The sequence below is a fragment of the Oncorhynchus mykiss genome, chromosome 3 (genome assembly GCF_013265735.2).
Source record: "Oncorhynchus mykiss isolate Arlee chromosome 3, USDA_OmykA_1.1, whole genome shotgun sequence".
Classification (NCBI taxonomy): Eukaryota; Metazoa; Chordata; class Actinopteri; order Salmoniformes; family Salmonidae; genus Oncorhynchus; species Oncorhynchus mykiss.
The window spans coordinates 62,868,132-62,892,520 of record NC_048567.1 but is presented as its reverse complement, the minus strand read 5'-3'; the positions used below and the strand labels follow the sequence as shown (position 1 = coordinate 62,892,520).

General features: G+C 45.2%; 1 protein-coding gene across 1 annotated transcript in view; it reads left to right on the top strand.

The window, feature by feature from the left end:
• LOC110504409 (E3 ubiquitin-protein ligase SH3RF3-like) overlaps positions 1 to 22,773 on the top strand; it is a 73,771-nt gene extending 50,998 nt beyond the window's left edge. Inside the window, exons 4-9 of the mRNA XM_036974886.1 lie at positions 4,876 to 5,345; positions 5,992 to 6,162; positions 6,408 to 6,613; positions 10,250 to 10,584; positions 11,725 to 12,056; positions 22,499 to 22,773. Of these exons, the coding sequence (XP_036830781.1) occupies positions 4,876 to 5,345; positions 5,992 to 6,162; positions 6,408 to 6,613; positions 10,250 to 10,584; positions 11,725 to 12,056; positions 22,499 to 22,667 (1,683 nt within the window). The 3' untranslated portion in view covers positions 22,668 to 22,773. The remainder of the gene's footprint in view (positions 1 to 4,875; positions 5,346 to 5,991; positions 6,163 to 6,407; positions 6,614 to 10,249; positions 10,585 to 11,724; positions 12,057 to 22,498) is intronic.
• Positions 22,774 to 24,389: the final 1,616 nt, after the last annotated feature.

The following is a 24,389-nucleotide window of genomic DNA, read 5'->3' as shown; positions in this document are numbered from 1 at the left end:
CACACGTAAAGACAGTGATAAGGGACACATTCAGGTGTTTTGTGTATACTGTGGGAAAGTATGCATGAGATGGCGAGAGGCAAAACATCATATTTGGATGAAGTTATTCACTGTCTGTCTGTGTGTAGCTGACCTTCAGAAAGAGAGTGTGTGTGTGTCTATTGGTCCCCTGAGTGTGATGCCGTCAGTGCAGGATCAATCTATCAGGCTCATTTCCATATGGTTTTGGCTCTGATTAGCATATCTATTAATATGGAAAACTGACATGTCACACACTGAGACAGATTCACTCCTACAGTCTATACACACACGCACGCACGCATACACACACACACACAGAGGGAAACAGCGCAGGTGATATTGATGTAAATTAATGTAGCAGTGGCCTCCCCTGAGTTCAACATGGTGAAAAATACGATGGCGCCGGAGGGGAGGGGCTGCCGTCTTATCGGCTCTTAAAACTTCTTCAGGATTGGTGGGTCCCCTGTGGGACGGTTGAGCTAACGTGGGCTAATGCGATTATGAGGTTGTAAGTAACAAGAACATTTCCCAGGACATAGACATATCTGATATTGGCAGAAAGCTTAAATTCTTGTTAATCTAACTACATTGTCCAATTTACAGTAGCTATTACAATGAAATGATACCATGCTATTGTTTGAGGAGAGTGCACATTTTTGAACATGAAAAGTTATTAATAAACAAATTAGGCACATTTGGGCAGTCTTGATACAACATTTTGAACAGAAATACAATGGTTCATTGGATCCGTTCCAAACTTTGTACATACACTGCTGCCATCTAGTGGCCAATATCTAAATTGCACCTGGGCTGGAATAATACATTATGGCCTTTCTCTTGCATTTCAAAGATGATGATACAAAACAAAAAAACTGTTGTTTTTTTCTTTGTATTTTCTTTTACCAGATCTAATGTGTTATATTCTCCTACATTCCTTTCACATTTCCACAAACCTCAGTATTTCCTTTCAAATGGCACCAAGAAAATGCATACTACAGACACCCAACAAGACCCAGATCCCTGTGATTCTCTGGAGAAGGAAACTGAGATTTCGTGGAATAAGATCAGGGTGCTTTGCGAGGATCAGACGACGAGTGACTAATCTGCCCTTGCCTTCCGCCCTGCTAGCTAATGTTCAATTGCTGGAAAATAAATGGGACGTGCTGAAAGTACCACAACAGCTGGTGCACGATATCTAAGGAAGTCTCAATGTTTTGCTTGTCTGAGATAGTGTGGTCTACAGCTTATCACGAGATACTCTATCTACCTAGAGAGTTTTCATCTGTATTTTTTTAAGCTGTCTACATACCACCACAGACCGATGCTGGCACCAAAACTGCACTCAATGAGCTGTATACCACCGCCATAAGCAAACAGGAAAACGCTCATCCAGAGACCACCTTTACTCCACACCCAGAGATGTCAACAAAGTTCTCCCTCGCACTTCATTTGGCAAATTTGACCATAATTCTATCCTCCTGATTCCTGCGTACAAGCAAAAATTAAAGCAGGAAGCACCAGTGATGCTAAACTGCAGGACTGCTTTGCTAGCACAGACTGGAATATGTTCCGGGATTCTTCCGATAGCATTGAGGAGTACACCCCATCAGTCACTGGCTTTATCAATAAGTGCATCGAGGACGTCGTCCCCACAGTGACTGTATGTACATACCCCAACCAGAAGCCATGGATTACTGGCAACATTCGCACTGAGCTAAAGGGTAGAGCTGCCGCTTTCAAGGAGTGGGACACTAACCCGGAAGCTTACAAGAAATCCCGCTATGCCCTCCGTCGAAACAGACAAAGTGGCAATACAGGACTAAGATTGAATTGTACTACACCGGCTCCGATGCTCGTCGGATGTGGCAGGGCTTGCAAACTATTACAGACTACAAAGGGAAGCACAGCCGAGAGCTGCCCAGTGACACAAGCCTACCAGACGAGCTAAATAACTTCTATACTCGCTTTGAGGCAAATACCACTGAAACATACATGAGAGCATCAGCTGTTCCGGACGACTATGTGATCACGCTCTCCGCAGCAGATGTGAGTAAGACCTTCAAACAAGTAAACATTCAGGCCACAGGGCCAGACGGATTACCAGAACGTGTACTCCGAGCATGCGCTGACCACCTGGCAAGTGTCTTCACTGACATTTTCAACCTCTCCCTGTCTGAGTCTGTAATACCAACATGTTTCAAGCAGACCACCATAGTCCCTGTGCCCAAGACAACTAAGGTAACCTGCCTAAATAACTAGCGACCCGTAGCACTCACGTCTGCAGCCATGAAATGCTTTGAAAGGCTGGTCATGGCTCACATCAACACCATTATCCCCAAAACCCTAGACCCACTCCAATTTGCATTCCGCACCAACAGATTCACAGATGATGCAATCTCTATTGCACTCCACACTGCCCTATGTGAACACCTATTTGAGAATGCTATTCATTGACTACAGCTCAGCGTAGTGCACAATAGTGCCCTCAAAGCTCACCACTAAGCTAAGGACCCTGGGACTAACCACCTCCCTCTGCAACTGGATCCTGGACTTCCTGATTGGCCGCCCCCAGGTGGTAAGGGTAGGTAACAACACATCCACCACGCTGATCCTCAACACGGGGTCCCCTCAGGGGTTCGTGTTCAGTCCCCTCTTGTGCTCCCTGTTCATTCATGACTGCATGGCCAGGCACGACTCCAACACCATCATTAAGTTAGCTGATGACACAACAATGGTAGGCCTGATCACCAACAACGATGAGACAGCCTATAAGGGAGGAGGTCAGAGACCTGACCGTGTGGTGCCAGGACAACAACCTCTCTCTCAACGTGATCAAGACGAAGGAGTTGATTTTTGGACTACAGGAAAAGGAGGACCGAGGACCGTGGGGCAGGTTGAGAGCTTCAAGTTCCTTGGTGTCCACATCACCAACAAACTAACATGGTCCAAGCACACCAAGACAGTCGTGAAGAGGGCACGACATAACCTATTCCCCCTCAGTAGACTGAAAAGATTTGGCATTGGTCCTCAGATCCTCAAAAGGTTTTACATCTGCACCATCGAGAGCATCCTGACGGGTTGCATCACTGCCTGGTATGGCAACTGCTCGGCCTCCGACCGCAAGGCACCACAGAGCGTAGTGCGTACGGCCCTGTACATCACCGGGGTCAAGCTTCCCTCCATCCTGGACCTCTATACTAGGCCGTGTCAGAGGAAGGCTCTAAAAATTGTCAAAGACTCCAGCCACCCTAGTCATAGACTGTTCTCCCTGCTACTGCATGGCAAGCGGTACCGGAGCGCCAAGTCTAGGTCCAAGAGGCTCCAAAATATATTCTACCCTCAAGCCATAAGACTCCTGAACAGCTAATCAAATGACTACTCAGACTTTTTGCATTGCATTGCCATTGCATTTGATTTGATAATGGCATTAGTGTCACATTGACATTGACCTTTGTGGTGTGTATATTTGTGGGTGTATGTGTGTGTGTTTTTGGTTTTACTATCCCTTGTGGGGACCAGAAGTCTTCACAAGGATAGTAAAACAAGGAACATTTGGACAAGAGGGGACATTTTACCGGTCCCCACAAGGAGAAAGGCTATTTTAGGGTTAGGTTTAGGGTTACAATTAGGTGTAGGGTTACAATTAGGGTTAGGTTTAGGGTTAGGTTTAGGGTCAGGGCTTTGGGGTTAAGGTTAGAGTTAGGTGTTAGGGAAAATTGGATTGAATGGGATTAAGTTGTTTGATCCCCACATGTCTCTCTCTGTGTGTGTGTGTGTGTGTGTGTGTGTGTGTGTGTGATGTGTGTGTGTGTGTGTGTGTGTGTGTGTGTGTGTGTGTGTGTGTGTGTGTGTGTGTGTGTGTGTGTGAGCTCTGAGAGGACCTGTGACTGTGATACTGAGCATCCGTCTGTGAGGTAGCGTGAGTAGTATTGTTGCTGGGCAGATTCAGTGTGTTTATTATCTGACTAGAAGGAACAGACTACAAGACTACTATCATCCTCTCAGATATGAGCTGCATTACAAACGTTGTTCTCTCCTCCTCCTCTTTCACTGAGTACATAGATACTCCTAAGGCTGCAGCGTGTGGTTGTGTGTGTGTGTCTTTGTGTGTGTGTGATCCTTTGTGGCTGGTTTGACGTTCTGCCAACAAGAGCAGGCAGGCTCTGAGAGCCAGGAGATCTGAGATCCTCTCCTCCTCTCTTCTCCTCTCTCCTCCTCTCTCCTCTCTTCTCCTCTCTCCTCTCTTCTCCTCTCCTCCTCTCTTCTCTCTCCTCTCCTCCTCTCTCCTCTCTTCTCCTCTCTCCCCTCTTCTCTTCTCCTCTCCTCCTCTCTCCTCCTCTCCTCCTCTCTCATCTCTCCTCCTCTCCTCCTCTCTCCTCTCTCCTCTCCTCTCCCCTCTCTTCTCCTCTCCTCCTCTCTCCTCCTCTCTTCTCTCCTCCTCTCCTCCTCTCTCCTCTCTTCTCCTCTCCTCCTCTCTCCTCTCTTCTCCTCTCCTCTCTCCTCCTCTCCTCCTCTCCTCTCTCCTCCTCTCCTCCTCTTTCTTATCTTCTCCTCTACTCCTCTCTCATCTCTTCTCCTCTCCTCCTCTCTCCTCTTTCTTCTCTCCTCCTCTCCTCTCTTCTCTCCTCATCTCCTCTCTTCTCCTCCTCTCTCCTCTCTTTTCCTCTCCTCCTCTCTCCTCTCTTCTCCTCTCCTCCTCTCTTCCTCTCTCCTCCTCTCCTCCTCTCTCCTCTCTTCTCCTCTCTCCTCTCTCCTCTCTCCTCTTCTCCTCCTCTCTCCTCTCTTCTCTTCTCCTCTCCTCCTCTCTCCTCTCTTCTCCTCTCCTCCTCTCTTCTCCTCTCCTCCTCACTCTAGCTAAATGAAACAGCCAAACAGTTGATGGAGATTGACAAGCCGACACCCAATCCTGTCCCTGGCCCCAGCTCTGACCCGCCCCCCGGCCTCACATTGGGTCCCTGCTCCTCTGGCCCCTCCCCTAACCCATCCTCTCCAGGAAGCAGCAATGGCGCCCTCCAGAGGCGAGGGGAGGAGAGGAGAGGAGGAGAGGAGAGGAAAGGAGGAGAGGGGAAGAAGAATGCTAAGAAGCGCCACTCGTTCACAGCTCTGAGTGTGACCCAGCGGACAGCACAGCTCAACAACAGACACAGTATGGAGATCTCCCACCCTGTCCTCATCAGCTCCTCTGACCCCAGGGCTGCTGCACGAATACAGGACTCTCCCCCCGGTCCCGCTCCCTCCTCAGTAGGGGTTCTGGTTCCTCCCAGAGTGGCTTCAGTCACCTCAGAACTGCTGGCTCAAGCCAAGGTCCAACTACCACTCAACATGTAAGTTACAGTACAGTTTACTCATCACACAGGCATGGTTCACTAACTGGTAAATCTAGAGGTAAATGAGTTGACTAGCAATGCTGTCTGTTTTCTCTGAGCTGCTGTCCTATCTATATGGTGATACGGAAACTGAGATGAATATAGAGATGCTGTCGCACCTAATTACATATTTCCCCGGGCGCAGGCAACACACACACACACACACACACACACACACACACACACATAGTATCCAGAGCAGGTTGTCCCGCTGATGAGGTCAGACACTTCCATCTCCGACCTGGCAACCAGCCCTGTTGCTATGGGGAAAACGTCCCCCAGTTACCATAGTAACCCAGAGGCAGTGCATGGAGACCTTGTTTACTCTTCCCTCCTATTATTCTTCAGACTTGTATTCAGACCTATACATTCATATATCAAACATATATCCAGCCATACAGTACCCCCCAACAGTATTTGGACAGTGAAGTCAACATTTTTCTTTGAGTTCTTTACTCCAGCCATTTGGATTTGAGTTCATGAGACAATTGTACGGAACCTCTTTTTATGTGGGAGTATTTTATTACATATTTGTTTGACCATTTGAAAAGAATACCAGTCATTTTTTCATCCCGTTATCATGAATGATCTCTGTGTATCCCAGCTACCTGGCCCTGTATGCGTATAAGCCCCAGAAGGCAGATGAGTTGGAGCTGAGGAAAGGAGAGATGTACCGTGTCACAGAGAAGTGTCAGGACGGCTGGTTTAAAGGGACCTCTCTACGCACCGCTGCTTCAGGAGTCTTCCCTGGAAACTACGTCACACCCGTGTCCAGGTGAGACACACACTTTCTCTCTCTCTCTTTCTCCTTTCACACACACTATCTCTCACACACCCTTTAAAACGCATAGCTCGGTGTGACAGGCAGTCGATAAGCAGCTATGGTTATGATAGTATTCTAGAGCTGATGTCAATGGTATCATGGTCACTATTCTTACAGGACTCATTGGAACCATTCAGGCTCTCCTCTCTCTCTCTCTCTCTCTCTCTCTCTCTCTCTCTCTCTCTCTCTCTCTGCAGAGCTCCGTTTGCGGTGGGTGGTTCGCGGAACTCCTGTCTCTCAGGGCAGGTGGGAGGGGCGGGACAGGGGAGTAAGGCAGCCTCCCCCTCCTCCTCTCGTCCCTCACCTCCCCCTTCCTCCCCACAGTCTGCCGCTGCTCAGCTGAAGAACTGCCTTCGCTCTGGACAACAAACAGTTAACCAGGCCCGCTCTGCCATGCAACTGGGTGAGTACACGCACATACAATACCAGTCAAAAGTTTGAGCACACCTACTCATTCAAGGCTTTTTCTTTATTTTGACTATTTTCTACATTGTAGAATAATAGTGAAGACTTCAAAACTATGAAATAACACATGGAACCGTGTAGTAAACCAAAAAGTGTTAAAATCAAAATCAAAATATATTTTATATTTGATATTCTTCAAAGTAGCCACCCTTTGGCTTGATGACAGCTTTGCACACTCTTGGCATTCTCTCAACCAGCTTCATGAGGTAGTCACCTGAAATGCATTTCAATTAATTTGTGGAATTTCTTTCCTTTTTAATGCATTTGAGCCAATCAGTTGTGTTGTGACAAGGTAGTGGTGGTATGCAGAAGATAGTGTCACAGATCAGGGTGTGACACTATCTTCTGTCCTTGTGATTGTCTCCACCCCCCTCCAGGTGTCGCCCATCTTCCCCATTATCCCCTGTGTATTTATACCTGTGTTCTCTGTTTGTCTATTGCCATTTTGTCTTGTTTGTCAATTCAACCAGCGTTTTTGTTATCAGCTCCTGCTTTTCCCAGTCTTTCTTTTTCTCGCCCTCCTGGTTTTTGACCCTTGCATGTCCTGACTCTGAACCCGCCTGCCTGACCACTCTGCCTACCCCTGACCCTGAGTCTGCCTGCCGTCCGGTACCGTTGTCCCACCTCTGGTTTACTGACCCCTGCCTGCCTTGACCTGTCTATTGCCTGCCCCTGTTGGAATATTAAACCATTGTCAATTCAATGTGTCTACATCTGGGTCTTACCTTGATTCCTGATAGACAGCCCTATTTGGTAAAAGACCAAGTCCACATTATGGCAAGAACAGCTCAAATAAGCAAAGAGAAAATACAATCCATGATGACTTTAAGATATTAAGGTTAGTCAATTCGGAAAGTTTAATGAACTTTGAAAGTTTCTTCAAGTGCAGTCGCAAAAACCATGAAGCTCTATGATGAAACTAGCACTCATGAGGACCGCCACAGGAAAGGAAGATCCAGAGTTACCTCCCTCTGCTGCAGACGATAAGTTCCTTAGAGTTACCAGCTTCAGAAATTGTAGCCCAAATAAATGCTTCACAGAATTAAAGTAACAGACACATCTCAACATCAACTGTTCAGAGGAGACTGTGTGAATCAGGCCTTCATGGTTGAATTGCTGCAAAGAAACCACTACTAAAGGACACCAATAAGAAGAGACTTGCTTGGGCCAAGAAATACGAGCAATGGACAGGTGGCAATCTGTCCTTTGGTCTGATGAGTCGAAATTTTTTGATTTTTGGTTCCAACCGCTGTGTCTTTGTGAGACGCAGAGTAGGTGAACGGATGATCTCCGCATGTGTGGTTCCCACAGTGAAGCATGGAGGAGGAGGTGTGATGGTTTTATTTATTTTTTATTTCACCTTTATTTAACCAGGTAGGATAGTTGAGAACAAGTTCTCATTTGCAACTGCGACCTGGCCAAGATTAAGCAAAGCAATTCGACACATACAACAACACAGAGTTACACATGGAATAAACAAAAGATAGTCAATAATACAGTAGAACAAAAGAAAACAAAAAGTCTATATACAGTGAGTGCAAATGAGGTAAGGCAATAAATAGGCCACGGTGGCGAAGTAATTACAATATAGCAATTAAACACTGGAATGGTAGATGTGCAGAAGATGAATGTGCAAGTAGAGATACTGGGGTGCAAAGGAGCAAGATAAATAAATACTGTATGGGGATGAGGTAGGTAGATAGATGGGCTGTTTACAGATGGGCTATGTACAGGTGCAGTGTTCTGTGAGCTGCTCTGAGAGCTGGTGCTTAAATCTAGTGAGGGAGATATGAGTCTCCAGCTTCAGAGATTTTTGCAGTTCGTTCCAGTCATTGGCAGCAGAGAACTGGAAGGAAAGACGACCAAAGGAGGAATTGGCTTTGGGGGTGACCAGTGAGATATACCTGCTGAAGTGCGTGCTACGAGTGGGTGCAGAGACTTGTAGATAACCTGTAGCCAGTGGGTTTGGCGATGAGTATGAAGCGAGGGCCAACCAACGAGAGCGTACAGGTCACAATGGTGGGTAGTGTATGGGGCTTTGGTGACAAAATGGATGGCACTGTGATAGACTGCATCCAGTTTGTTGAGTTGAGTTTTGGAGGATATTGTATAGATGACGACACCGAAGTCGAGGATCGGTAAGATAGTCAGTTTTACGAGGGTATGTTTGGCAGCATGAGTGAAGGAGCCCATGTTGCGATATAGGATTCCAATTCTAGATTTAATTTTGGATTGGAGATGCTTAATGTGAGTCTGGAAGGAGAGTTTACAGTCTAACCAGACACCTAGGTATTTGTAGTTGTCCACGTATTCTAAGTCAGAGCCGTCCAGAGTAGTGATGCTGGATGGGCAAGCAGGTGCGGGCAGTGATCGGTTGAATAGCATGCATTTAGTTTTACTTGCGTTTAAGAGGTGGTGCGGGAGTGCTTTGCTGGTGACACTGTCTGTGATATATTTAGAATTCAAGGCACACTTAACCAGCATGGCTACCATTGCATTCTGCAGTGATAAGCCATCCCATCCGGTTTGTGCTTAGTGTGACTATCATTTGTTCACCTGGAAAAGCATTCCAGGTGAAGCTGGTTGAGAGAATTGCAAGAGTATGCAAAGCTGTCATCAAGGCAAAGACTGGCTACTTTGAATAATCTGAAATATAAAATATATTATAAAATATAGTAACTTAAAAAGAAAATTGGTTACTACATGATTCCATATGTGTTATTTCATAGTTTTGAAGTCTTCACTATTATTTTACAATGTAGAAAATAGTAAAAATAAAGAAAAACCCTTGAATGAGTAGGTATGTCCAAACTTTTGACTTTTGGTACTGTACATACACTCACACACACACAAAGATGATTCAGGTTCTAGTGCTGTACATTTTATCCATCTCTCTTATATCTGGCCTCTCTCTCCCTCCTTGCCTCTCTCCCTCCTTCCCTCTCTCCGTCACGGAGAACATGATGGTATTTAAAGTTTCTCCTGGGAGCCTTATGAGTGCACAGTGAGGAATCGCTTCCCAGAATAACACACACACACACACACACACACACACACACACACACACACACACACACACACACACACACACACACACACACACACACACACACACACACACACACACACACTCCTTCCTCAGTGACATCACTGCTGTTGTTTAGTGGAGGCGTAATAATAGAGCACAGAACTCAATCTCTCCCCACCTCTCTCTCTCTCTCCCCACCTCCCCTCTCTCTCTCTCCCCACCTCCCCCCTCTCTCTCTCTCTCTCTCTCTCTCTCCCCACCTCCTCTCTCTCTCTCTCTCTCTCCCCCCACCTCCTCTCTCTCTCTCTCTCTCTCTCTCCACCTCCTCTCTCTGTCTCTCTCTCTCTCTCTTTTTCTTTCTCACTCACACAAATCAACACATCTGGTATCCATTACAAAAGAAAGTATCTTCATAGGTAGGCTATGTGAGTTCAAACTGCCAGCTCTGATGACAGTAGAAACAGGATGCAGGTGGTGTCTAGTAACAGTAAGATACTGTGTAATACTATATAAGAGTGTGTTATAGTGCGTAATGTGTTTGTTCAGTCCACAGCCCGCCCGCCAGTAGCCCAGAGCGTCCCACAGCGGCCATCTCTCCTCTCCGACATCAGAACTCCTCCCCCTCGCGCTGCGCTGGCCAATCCGCTCGCCCAATGTCCATGGTGTCCCCCGGCCCTTCCCCCCTCTCCTCCCCTGCCTCGCGCCCCCTCTCCTGCCTCTCCTCCCCTCTCCTTCCCCGTTCCTCTCCCCTCTCCTGCCTTACCCCTCCCAACGCCAGTGCTGCCCTGCTCAATGGAGAATCAACCAATCCCTTCCAGCCACCCTCACCTGGCCCCTCCCACAGCAACGCCCAGGGGGCAGTCCCCCCAAAACCAGAGAAGGTGAGTCATCTAGCTGTCTCTCTTTCTGTCCTCTCATCTCTCTCTCTCCTTGCTCCATGCTCACAACAGAGTCTGGTTCCCACATCACACTGCTTTAAAATCTTTCAACATGATGCCATAGTCAGGATATAGACAGGGATTATTAAAGGAATAGCTAGGGGAAAAGGTGTTGGGGAGGAAGTTGCTTGCACCTGGACATGGTGCAGAATCCTCCAACGACAAACAGGCAGACTACCAGTGTAACAGGGCTGTCTCTGTGTTTCTGTCTTCATCTTGATGTGTATATTAAAGCTGAGTCCACGGTGACAATGATGGATGGTAGAGATGTCTGTGAGAGAGGAGCCTATCTGGCTTCACAGACACAAGATGAGACAGTTTGTGGCAATAAGATTTAATCTGAAGCTGGGCAGAGACTAAGACAAATAGACTAGGGAACGACCACGATAAACATTATTTGACTATGAGCTGTGATAGATCATCTATAGTATGATTTAGTCTCATAGCATCAAGCCTACTATCTTTCCTAACCATTTTATTTCCCACATGCATTGGCTTATTATGCGTTGGAGTTTGCTGCCTGATTGAGCTGTGTGTGTCAGGGAGTTTGAGATTTGTGGTGTGTGCGCGGATGTCTTTGCGTGTGTTATGAGTCCTGCTGTGCCGTCACAGACGCATCCATACTCATTATGCGCTGATAATTGGCTCACCCATCACCTCTAACATGCACACAGGCACATGATTACACACACACACACACTCACTCACACACACACACACACACACACACACACACACACACACACACACACACACACACACACACACACACAGAAACACACACACAGAAACACACACACACACACAGTAAATTCCACCTCACATACATCGAAACTAAACTATCTGCTCTGTATATGTGCTGCTCTCTAGTGGCAGGTCAGAGAACTACACTCAGATTTCAGATACTGTACTGGCAAACAGAAGGTGTCATTATTACATCAGGTAGACACCAGATAACTGTCTCTGAGACCAGGAGTGATACTGTCAGACAAAAAGAACAGATAGTCTGTAGATGAGTGAAAAGAAGAGACTTATCATTTTATAATCCCCTTCTCTTCTCTGTCTCGCTCTCTCTGTCCGCAGAAAGAGAAGAAAGGAGGTCTGCTAAAGCTTCTCTCAGGAGCCGCGGCCAAGAAGAAGTCATCTCGCTCTCCCCCGTCCTCCCCCCCGACCCTTCCCCTGTCGGGTGCCGTCCTCCCACATCACACCCGCTCTGGTTCCTGTCCTATGGAAGCTCAGGGGCGTGCCGGGTCTTGTCCAATTGAGAGTGAGATGGTGGGGGCCATGGGGTTAGAGCCTCTGCACAGGAAGTCAGGATCCCTCGACCTCAACTTCCCCCGGTCGCCCCCGACGCCCCGCACCGGAAACGCACTGCTGGCCCTCCGGCCTGAACCCAAACCCCTGTCCAGAGAGAGGTATACATATACAGTATTGTGGTTACACACACTCTCATACACACACCCTGTTCAGAGAGAGGTATAAATATACAGTATTGTGGTTACACACACTCTCATACACACACCCTGTCCAGAGAGAGGTATACATATACAGTATTGTGGTTACACACACTCTCATACACACACCCTGTTCAGAGAGAGGTATACATATACAGTATTGAGTAGTATTTATTAGGATCCCCATACATCATAAATAACGCAATACATTATTACATTATTACTCTGTTAAATGTACAATATAAAATCCACAATACCACAGCATTACAATGTGTGTGTGTGTTAGTGTGTGTATGTGTGTTTGTCAAAAAATCGAATATAATTTTATTTGTCACATGCTTCGTATACAACAGGTGTAGACTAACAGTGAAATGCTTACTAACGGGCCCTTCCCAACAATGCAACAAATAATTATAATAATAACACAAGGAATAAATACACAATGAGTAACTTGTCTATTTACCAGGGTACCAGTACTGAGTCGATGTTCAGGGGTACAAGATAATTGAGGAAGAGATGTACATATAGGTAGGGATAAAGTGACTAGGCAGCGAGGCAGATAATAAACAGTAACAGCATCGTATGTGATGAGTCAAAAGAGATTAGTGCAAAAAGGGTCAATGAAGATATTCTGGGTAGCTATTGGTTAACTATTTAACTAACTATGCTGAACAAAAATATAAACGCAACATGCAATCATTTCAAAAATGTTACTGAGTTACAGTTCATATAAGGAAATCAGTCAATTGAAATACATTTATGAGGCCCTAATATATGGGTTTCACATGACTGGGTATTTATTTAATTATTTTTTATTTCACCTTTATTTAAACAGGTAGGCAAGTTGAGAACAAGTTCTCATTTACAATTGCGACCTGGCCAAGATAAAGCAAAGCAGTTTGACACATACAACAACACAGAGTTACACATGGAGTCAATAATACAGTAGAAAAATAAGTCTATATACAATGTGAGCAAGTGAGGTGAGATAAGGAAGGTAAAGGCAAAAAAAGGCCATGGTGGCAAAGTAAATACAATATAGCAAGTAAAACACTGGAATGGTTGATTTGCAGTGTAAGAATGTGCAAAGTAGAGATAGAAATAATGGGGTGCAAAGGAGCAAAAATAAATAAATAAATACAGTAGGGGGAGAGGTAGTTTTTTGGGCTAAATTATAGATGGGCTATGTACAGGTGCAGTAATCTGTGAGCTGCTCTGACAGCTGGTGTTTAATGCTAGTGAGGGAGATAAGTGTTTCCAGTTTCAGAGATTTTTGTAGTTCGTTCCAGTCATTGACAGTTATTTGTAGTTGTCCACATATTCTAAGTCGGAACCGTCCAGAGTAGTGATGTTGGACGGGCGGTCAGGTGCAGGAAGCGATCGGTTGAAGAGCATGCATTTAGTTTTACTTGTATTTAAGAGCAATTGGAGGCCATGAAAGGAGAGTTGTATGGCATTGAAGCTCGTCTGGAGGTTAGTTAACACAGTGTCCAAAGAAGGGCCAGAGTATATAGAATGGTGTCGTCTGCGTAGCGGTGGATCAGAGACTCACCAGCAGCAAGAGCGACATCATTGATGTATACAGAGAAGAGTCGGTCCAAGAATTGAACCCTGTGGCACCCCCTTAGAGACTGCCAGAGGCCCGGACAACAGGCCCTCCGATTTGACACACTGAACTCTATCAGAGAAGTAGTTGGTGAACCAGGCGAGGCAATCATTTGAGAAACCAAGGCAATCGAGTCTGCTGATGAGGATGTGGTGATTGACAGAGTCGAAAGCCTTAGCCAGGTCAGTGAATACGGCTGCACAATATTGTTTCTTATCGATGGCGGTTAAGATATTGTTTAGGACCTTGAGAGTGAGGTGCATCCATGACCAACTCTGAAACCAGATTGCATAGCGGAGAAGGTATGGTGGGATTCGAAATGGTCGGTAATCTGTTTGTTGACTTGGCTTTCGAAGACCTTAGAAAGGCAGGTTAGGATAGATATAGGTCTGTAGCAGTTTGGGTCAAGAGTGTCCCCCCCTTTGAAGAGGGGGATGACCACAGATGCTTTCTAATCTTTGGGAATCTCAGACGACACGAAAGAGAGGTTGAACAGGCTAGTAATAGGGGTTGCAACAATTTCGGCAGATCATTTTAGAAAGAAAAGTTCCAGATTGTCTAGCCCGGCTGATTTGCAGAGAGTCCAGATTTTGCAGCTCTTTCGGAACATCAGCTGACTGGATTTGGGAGAAGGAGAAATGGGGAAGGCTTGGGCGAGTTGCTGTGGGGGGTGCAGTGCTGTTGACTGGGGTAGGGGTAGCCAGGTGGAGAGCATGGCCAGCAGTAGAAAAATGCTTATTGAAATTCTCAATTATAGTGGATTTATCGGTGGTGACAGTATTTCCTATCCTCAGTGCAGTGGGCAGCTGGGAGGAGGTGTTCTTATTCTCCATGGACTTTACAGTGTCCCAGAACTTTTTTGAGTTTGTGTTGCAGGAAGCAAATTTCTGCTTGAAAAAACTAGCCTTGGCTTTTCTAACTGCCTGTGTATATTGGTTTCTAGCTTCCCTGAAAATGTGCATATCACAGGGGGCTGTTCGATGCTAATGCAGAATGCCATAGGATGTTTTTGTGTTGGTTAAGGGCTGTCAGGTCTGAAGAGAACCAAGGGCTATATCTGTTCCTGGTTCTAAATTTCTTGAATGGGGCATGCTTATTTAAGATGGTTAGGAAGGCATTTAAAAATTAAAAAACAGGCATCCTCTACTGACGGGATGAGATCAATATCCTTCCAGGATACCCAGGCCAGGTCGATTAGAAAGGCCTGCTCGCTGAAGTGTTTCAGGGAGCGTTTGACAGTGATGAGTGGAGGTCATTTGACCGCTGACCCATTACGGATGCAGGCAATGAGGCAGTGATCACTGAGATCTTGGTTGAAATCAGCAGAGGTGTATTTAGAGGGCAAGTTGGTTAGGATGATATCGATGAGGGTGCCCGGCTTTGGGGTGATACCTGGTAGGTTCATTGATCATTTGTGTGAGATTGAGGGCATCCTCAATTGACGGCAAGCTTAGATTGTAGGATGGCCGGGGTGTTAAGCATTTTCCAGTTTAGGTCGCCTAGCAGCACGAGCTCTGAAGATAGATGGGGGGCAATCAGTTCACATATGGTGTCCAGAGCACAGCTGGGGGCAGAGGGTGGTCTATAGCAGGCAGCAACGGCGAGAGACTTGTTTTTAGAGAGGTGGATTTTTTACAGACCTCTGCAGCCTATCTTTGCAGTAGATTGCAAACAGTTTTATTCACTGCTTTAGCACACTCTGCCAGCCCGGATGGTCTGCCGTGTCTGAATCCTGGCTTAGGAAGACCACCAAAAATTCTGAAATCTCCATCCCTTACTACAACATTTTCAGACAAGATAGAACAGCCAAAGGGGGTTTCAGATTTCAGAATTTTTGGTGGTCTTCCTAAGCCAGGATTCAGACACGGCAGACCATCCGGGTTGGCAGAGTGTGCTAAAGCAGTGAATAAAACAAACTTAGGGAGGAAGCTTCTAATGTTAACATGCATGAAACCAAGGCTTTAACGGTTACAGAAGTCATCAAAAGAGAGCGCCTGGGGAATAGGAGTGGAGCTAGGCACTGCAGGGCCTGGATTCATCTCTACATCACCAGAGGAAAAGAGGAGGAGTAGGATAAGGGTACGGCTAAAAGCTATGAGAATTGGTCATCTAGAACGTCCGGAACAGAGAGTAAAAGGATGTTTCTGGGGGCGATAAAATAGGTTCAAAGTATAATGTACAGACAAAGGTATGGTAGGATGTGAATACAGTGGAGGTAAACCTAGGTATTGAGTGATGATGAGAGAGATATTGTCTCTAGAAAAATAATTGAAACCAGGTGATGTCATCGCATGTGTGGGTAGTGGAACTGAAAGGTTGGATAAGGTATAATGAGCAGGGCTAGAGGCTCTACAGTGAAATAAGCCAATAGACACTAACCAGAACAGCAATGGACAAGACATATTGACATTAAGGAGAGGCATGCTTAGTTGAGTGATCATAAGGGTCCAGTGAGTAGTGAGGTTGGTTGGGGTACAGCGATTCAGACAGCTAGCCAGGCCATCGGTAGCAAGCTAGCATAGGATGGTCTGTTTTTAGCCACCTCGTGCGTTTCCTTTGGTCGATTAGTGGGGTTCCGTATGGTAGAGGGGATCAATCCAATTGGCAAAATAGATATAGTTATAGTGACCCAAGAAAAATTGTCAGATAGACCTATTCAGATAGCAGCCGATAAGACAGCTAACGATTAGCGGACCGCAGATGGGCGTTCAGGTAACGTCGCGTCGGAGGGGCCAGTTGGATAACTCCCTCGGGCAAATAACGTCGGTAGTCCAGTCGTGAAGGCCCGGTGGGGCTCCGCGTTGGCAGTAAAACGGGTCCGGATAGGTGATTGTAGCCCAGGAGTGGCTGATGGAACTCTCCAGCTGGCTAGCTCCGGAATAATTGATGTTTGCTCCGGGATCGACGTAAGCCAATAGTCACACGGATAGCAGCTAGCTAGCTGCGAGATCCAGGTGTAAATGTCCAGAGCTTGTGGTTGAAATCCGGGGATATGGAGAGAAAAATAGGTTCGGTATGTTCTGGTCTGAGTCTCATTGTACAAAACTGGCGATAGCTTTTCGAGCTAAAGGATAGCTGATGACCACAAACCGTGGTTAGCTGAATACTAATGTTAGCCAGTAAACTGGCTAGCTTCTGGTTAGCTTCTGGATAGCTTCTGGTTAGCTTCTGGCTAGCTTCTATTGTGGATTTCAGATTTTTTTTGAATTGGTGAGGCGGGTTGTAGGAGAGTGTTTTGAAGTTGAGTTTTTGGAAAAGAAAATATATAAAAGATATAAAAAGAAAGATGTAAATATATACAGTATATACACGGGACACGACAAGACTAGGACAAAGGACGTCTGCTGCTATGCCATCTTGGAACAGGAGATATGCATCTGAGATATGTATACAGATATGCATCTGAGATATGTATACAGATATGCATCTGAGATATGTATACAGATATGCATCTGAGATATGTATACAGATATGCATCTGAGATATGTATACAGATATGCATCTGAGATATGTATACAGATATGCATCTGAGATATGTATACAGATATGCATCTGTTGTTCACAGATACCTTTTAAAGGTAAGGGAGTGGATCAGAAAACCAGTCAGCATCTGGTGTGACCACTATTTGCCTTATATCTCCTTTGCATAGAGTTGATCAGGCTGACTGGGAGTAGACATATTCATCTGTTGGTCACAGATACCTTAAAAAAAGGTAGGGGTGAGGATCAGAAAACCAGTCAGTATCTGGTGTGACCACCATTTGCCTCATGCAGCGTGACACATCTCCTTCACATAGTTGATCAGGCTGTTGATTGGGGCCTGTGGAATGTTGTCCCACTCCTCTTCAATGGCTGTGCAAAGTTGCTGGATATTGGCAGGAACTGGAACACGCTGTCATATATGTCAATCCAGAGCATCCCAACATGCTCAATGGGTGACATGTCTGGTGAGTATGCAGGCCATGGAGGAACTGGGACATTTTCAGCTTCCAGTAATTGTGCACGGATCCTTGCGACATGGGGCCGTGCATTATCATGCTGAAACATGAGGTGATGGTGGTGGATGAATGGCACGACAATGGGCCTCAGGATTTTGTCACAGTATCTCTGTGCATTCAAATTGCCATCGATAAAATGCAATTGTGTTTGTTGTCCGTAGCTTATGCCTGCCCATACCATAATCCCACCGCCACCATGGGGCACTCTGTTCACAACGTTGACATCAGAAACCCGCTCGCCCACATGACACCATACTGTGTCTGTCATCTGCCTGGTACAGTTGAAACCGGGATTCATCCATGAAGAGCACACTTCTCCAGCGTGCCAGTGGCCATCGAATGTGAGTATTTGCCCACTGAAGTCGGTTACGTCGACGAACTGTAGTCAGTTCAAGACCCTGGTGAAGACGATGCGCATGCAGATGAGCTTCCCTCTGACAGTTCCTGACAGTTTGTGCAGAAATTCTTTGGTTGTGCAAATCCACCGTTTCATCAGCTGTTCAGGTGGCTGGTCTCAAGACGATCCCACAAGTGACGAAGTCGGATGTGGAGGTCCTGGGCTGGCGTGGTTACACATGGTCTGCGGTTGTGAGGCCAGTTGGACGTACTGCCAAATTCTCTAAACGATCTCTGGTGAACATTCCTGCAATCAGCATGCTAATTGCATCTGTGGCATTGTGCTGTATGACAAAACTGCACATTGTAGAGTGGCCTTTTTATGCTCACGGCACAAGGTTCAGCTGTGTAATGATCATGCTGTTTAATCAGTTTCTTTATATGCCACACCTGTCAGGTGGATGTATTATCTTGGCAAAGGAGAAATGCTCACTAAGGGATGTAAGGGATGTAAACAAATTTGTGCACAATATTTGACAGAAATAAGCTTTTTGTGCGGGAACATTTCTGGGATCTTTTATTTCAGCTCATGAGACACAAACGTTACATGCTATGCTGTGTTAACATGTTGTGTTTATAGTTTTGTTCAGTGTATTTAGCAGTTGTATAGCTTGGGGGTAATTATAATAATTAGCTGGGTGCTTACATTTGTCCGATTTCATACATGTACTGTAGAGTGCATTTGGAAAGTATTCAGATTTTCACATTTTTGTTAGGTTACAGACTAGAGATTAGAGAATTAGAGAATGGATTACATTGTTGACAAAGCAAAGACAGGTTTTTAGAAATGTTTGAAAATTGATCAAATAAAAAAAAGTTAATATTACATTTACATAAGTATTCAGACCCTTTACTCAGTACTTTGTTGAAGCACCTTTGGCAGCGATTACAGCCTCGAGTCTTCTTGGGTATGACACTTCAAGCTTGGCACACCTGTATTTGGGGAGTTTCTCCCATTCTTCTCTGCTGATCCTCTCAAGCTCTGCCAGGTTGGATGGAGAGCGCTGCTGCACAGCTATTTTCAGGTCTCTCCAGAGGTTAAACATGTAGGTATTACAGACTCTGCCAGGGAGAGGTTAAACATGTAGGTATTACAGACTCTGCCAGGGGGAGGTTAAACATGTAGGTATTACAGACTGGGTCAGGGAGAGGTTAAACATGTAGGTATTACAGACTCTGCCAGGGAGAGGTTAAACATGTAGGTATTACAGACTCTGCCAGGGAGAGGTTAAACATGTAGGTATTACAGACTGGGTCAGGGAGAGGTTGAACATGTAGGTATTACAGACTGGGTCAGGGAGAGGTTGAACATGTCAGTGAAGACACTTGCCAAATGGTCCGCACATGCTCTGAGTACACATCCTGGTAATCCTTCTGGCCCTGCGGCTTTGTGAATGTTGACCTGTTTAAAGTTCTTGCTCACATCAGCTATGGAGAGCATGAGCACACGGTCGTCCGGAACAGCTGGTGCTCTTATGCATGCTTCAGTGTTGCTTGCCTCGAAGTGAGCATAAAAGGCATTTAGCTTGTCTGGCGGGCTTGCGTCACTGGGAAGCTCGCGGTTTGGTTTCCCTTTGTAGTCCATAATAAACCCTGCCACATCTGACGAGCATCAGAGCCGGTGTAGTAGGATTCAATATTAGTCCTGTATTGACACCTTGCCTGTTTGATGGTTTGTTTGAGGACATTGCAGGATTTCTTATAAGCGTCCGGATTAGTGTCCCTCTCCTTGAAAGCGGCAGCTCTAGCCTTTAGCTCGGTGCGGATGTTGCCTGTAATCCATGGCTTCTGGGTAGATTTGCCAAATAGAGGGTGAGGGAGAGCTTTGTATACATCTCTGTGTGTGGAGTAAAGGTGATCTAGACTTGTTTTCCCTCTGATGTCACATGTGACCTGCTGGTAGATGTTTGCCTGCATTAAAGTCCTCGGCCACTAGGAGCGCCGCTTCTGGATGAGCATTTTCTTGTTTGCAAATGGCCTTTTACAGCTCGTTGAGTTGGGTCTTAGTGCCAGCATCGGTTTGTGGTGGAAAATAAACGGCTACGAATAATATAGATGAGAACTCTCTTGGTAGATAGTGTGGTCTACAGCTTATCATGTGGTATTCAACCTCAGGCGAGCAATACCTCAAGACTTCTTTATTATTAGACATCGCGCACCAGCAGTTGTTGACAAATAGACACACAACCCCGCCCCTCGTCTTAACGGACGTAGCAGCTCTGTCCTGCCGAAACACGTAGAAGCCAGCCAACTCTATATTATCTGTGTCGTCGTTCAGCCAAGTCTCAGTGAAACATAAGATATTAGAGTTTTGAATGTCCCATTGGTAGGATAGTCTTAATCATAGATCGTCCAGTTATTTTTCCAGTGTTTGCACGTTGGCCAATAATACAGAGGGTAGTGGTGGTTTAGTTACTCGTCGGTGAATTCATACCAGGCACTCTGCCCTCCTCCCCCTTTTTCTCTGTCTTTTCTTCACGCTGATGACTGGATTTGGGCCTTGTCTTGACATAGCAGTTTAACCTTCCTGTCGGACTCATTAAAGAAATAATCTTTGTCCAGTTTGAGGTGAGTAATCGCTGTTCTGATCTCCAGATGTTATTTTCGGTCATAAGAGACGGTAGCAGCAATATTATGTACAAAATTAGTTACAAACAATGCAAAAAGAATAAATAAAACAGCACAGTTGGTTAGGAGCCCGTAAAAGGGCAGCCATCCCCTCTGGCGCCATTATAATCTCAATTAACTTATTTATGAAGCCAGTGACTGAGGTAGTAAACTCCTCAATTCCATCGGATGAATCCCGTAACATATTCCAGTCTGTGCTAGTGAAACAGTCTTATAGCTTAGCATCCGTGTCATCGGACCACTTATAATATCTAATATAACCCCTCTTTTTACGCTACTGCTAATCTCTGTTCATCACATATGCATAGTCACTTTAACCATATCTACATGTACATACTACCTCAATAAGCCGGACTAACAGGTGTCTGTATATTGCCTTGCTACTCTTATTTTCAAATGTATTTTTACTGTTGTTTTATTTCTTTACTTACCTACACACACACACACACACACACATACTTTTTTTTCTCTGCACTATTGGTTAGAGCCTGCAAGCAAATATTTCACTGTACACCTGTTGTATTCGGCGCACGTGACAAATACACTTTGATTTGATTTATAATAATAATAATATATGCCATTTAGCAGACACTTTTATCCAATGCGACTTACAGTCATGCATATGCAAGCACCATGCTCTACCACCTGAGGAGCGCTTCCGTATTGAGCATGTCACTGGTACTTCCTTATTGAGTTTTTGCTTGTAAGCAGGAATGAGGAAGATTGAGTTATGGTCAGATTTGCCAAATGGAGGGCGGGGCGGACATTTTTATTGCGTATTTGTGTGGAGTAAAGGTGAACTAGAGTTTTTTAGCCTCTAGTTGCACAGGTGACATGCTGGTAGAAATTAGGTTAAACAGATTTTCTGCGTTATATTCACCGGCCACTAGGAGCTGCCTCTGGGTGACCATTTTCTTGTTTGCAGTTCGTTGAGTGTGGTCTTAGTGCCATCATTGGTATGTGGTGGTAAGTAGACAGCTACGAAAAATAAATAGTGTGGTCGACAGTTTATCATGAGGTGTTCTAACTCAGGCAAGCAGAACCTAGAGACTTCCTTCATATAAGAGATTGCGCACAAGTTCTTGTAAACAAAGAGACACAAACCGTGTGGCCATGTCAGTTTACAATCTAGGGTTACACCAATATATACGGTGTTACAACAAATATACTGTGTTTACACACACTCTCATACACACACTCTCATACAAACATACGCTAGTCTATGCCACTGCAGCACAAAAAAGAAATGAGCCTCTGATCATCACTTCTCCTATCCCCATCGGTGTGTGTCAGAGATAATAGTGCCCTCCAGCACACACACACGAAAGCAAGCGCAAGAAAGTGCAAGCACGCGCAAGCACTAGTGTGCACACAGAAACACACACACACATACGCACACACACAGACACACACACACTCACAGCTTGGAGCTTGATACTAGCTGTAGGTTATCAGTCCTTCAGCGGTCACTGTGAGCTATAGCTCCTCTGGTTTACACAGACATGTATTTTTTCTCTGAGAACAGCCGCTTAACATACACACACACACACACACACACACACACACACACTGCTCCAGACACACTACTCCAAAGTGTCAAGCACTTATAAATCTGTGTGAGCCGTTTATGTACAAGACTGCTGAATGATGTTGACCTGAGTAGCTGCATATATCAACTCTTACTGTGTGTGTGCATGTGTGTGTGTGTGTTTATGGTGTGTGTGTGTCTTAATATGAGTTACAGTGCATCATTATTCATAACTCTCCCTCCCTAGGTATCGTGTGGTTGTGCCCTACCCCCCTCAGAGCGAGGCAGAGATCGAGCTGAGAGAGGGAGATGTGGTGTTTGTTCATAAGAAGAGAGAAGATGGCTGGTACAAAGGCACTCTGCAGAGGACTGGACGCACTGGGCTCTTCCCCGGCAGCTTTGTAGAAATCTTCTGAACAGGATCGCTACACACACACACACACACACACACACACACACACACACACACACACACACACACAGCTGAAGTCGGAAGTATACATACACTTAGGTTGGAGTCATTAAAACCTGTTTTTGAGCCACTCCACAAATTTCTTGTTAACAAACTATAGTTTTGGCAAGTCGGTTAGGACATCTACTTTGTGAATGACACATGTCATTTTTCCAACAATTGTTTACAGACAGATTATTTCACTTATAATTCACTGTATCACAATTCCAGTGGGTCAGAAGTTTACATACACTATGTTGACTTTGCCTTTAAACAGCTAGGAAAATTCCAGAAAATGATGTTATGGCGTTAGAAGCTTCTGATGGGCTAATTGACATAATTTGAGTCAATTGGAGGTGTACCTGTGGATGTATTTCAAGGCCTACCTTCAAACTCAGTGCCTCTTTGCTTGACATCATGGGAAAATCAAAAAAAATCAGCCAAGACTTTAGAAAAAAATTGTAGACCTCCACAAGTCTGGTTCATCCTTGGGAGCAATTTCCAAATGCCTGAAGGTACCACGTTCATCTGTACAAACAATAGTACGCAAGTATAAACACCACGGGACCACGCAGGCATCATACCGCTCAGGAAGGAGACGCGTTCTGTCTCCTAAAGATGAACGCACTTTGGTGCAAAATGTGCAAATCAATCCCAGAACAACAGCAAAGGACCTTGTGAAGGAGGAAACATGTACAAAAGTATCTATATCCACAGTAAAACGAGTCCTATATCAACATGACCTGAAAGGCCACACAGCAAGGAAGAAGCCACTGCTCCTAAACCTCCATTAAAAAAACAGACTACTGTTTGCAACTGTACATGGGGCCAAAGACCGTACTTTTTGGAGAAATGTCCTCTGGTCTGATGAAACAAAAATAGAACTGTTTGGCCATAATGACCATCGTTATGTTTGGAGAAAAAGGAGGATGCTTGCAAGCAGAAGAACACCATCCCAACCGTGAAGCACAGTGGTGGCAGCATCATGTTGTGGGGGTGCTTTGCTGCAGGAGGGACTGGTGCTCTTCACAAAATAGATGGCATCATGAGGAGGGGAAATTATGTGGATATATTGAAGCAACATCTCAAGACAGCAGTCAGGAAGTTAAAGCTTGGTCGCAAATGGGTCTTCCAAATGGACAATGACCCCAAGCATACTTCCAAATTTGTTGCAAAATGGCTTAAGGACAACAAAGTCAAGGTATTGGAGTGGCCATCACAAAGCCCTGACCTCAATCCTATAGAAAATATGTGGGCAGAACTGATAAAGCGTGTGCAAGCAAGGAGGCCTACAAACCTGACTCAGTTACACTAGCTCTGTCAGGAGGAATGGGCCAAAATTCACCCAAGTTATTGTGGGAAGCTTGTGGAAGGCTACCCGCAACGTTTAACCCAAGTTAAACAATTTAAAGGCAATGCTACCAAATAGTAATTGAGTGTATGTAAACTTCTGACCCACTGGGAATGTGATGAAAGAAATAAAAGCTGAAATAAATAATTCTCTCTACTATTATTCTGACATTTCACATTCTTAAAATAAAGTGGTGATCCTAACTGACCTAAGACAGGGATTTTTTACTAGGATTAAATGTCAGGGATAGTGAAAAACAGAGTTTAAATGTATTTGGCTAAGATGTATGTAAACTTCAGACATCAACTGTATGTTTTACTATCCTTGTGGGGACCT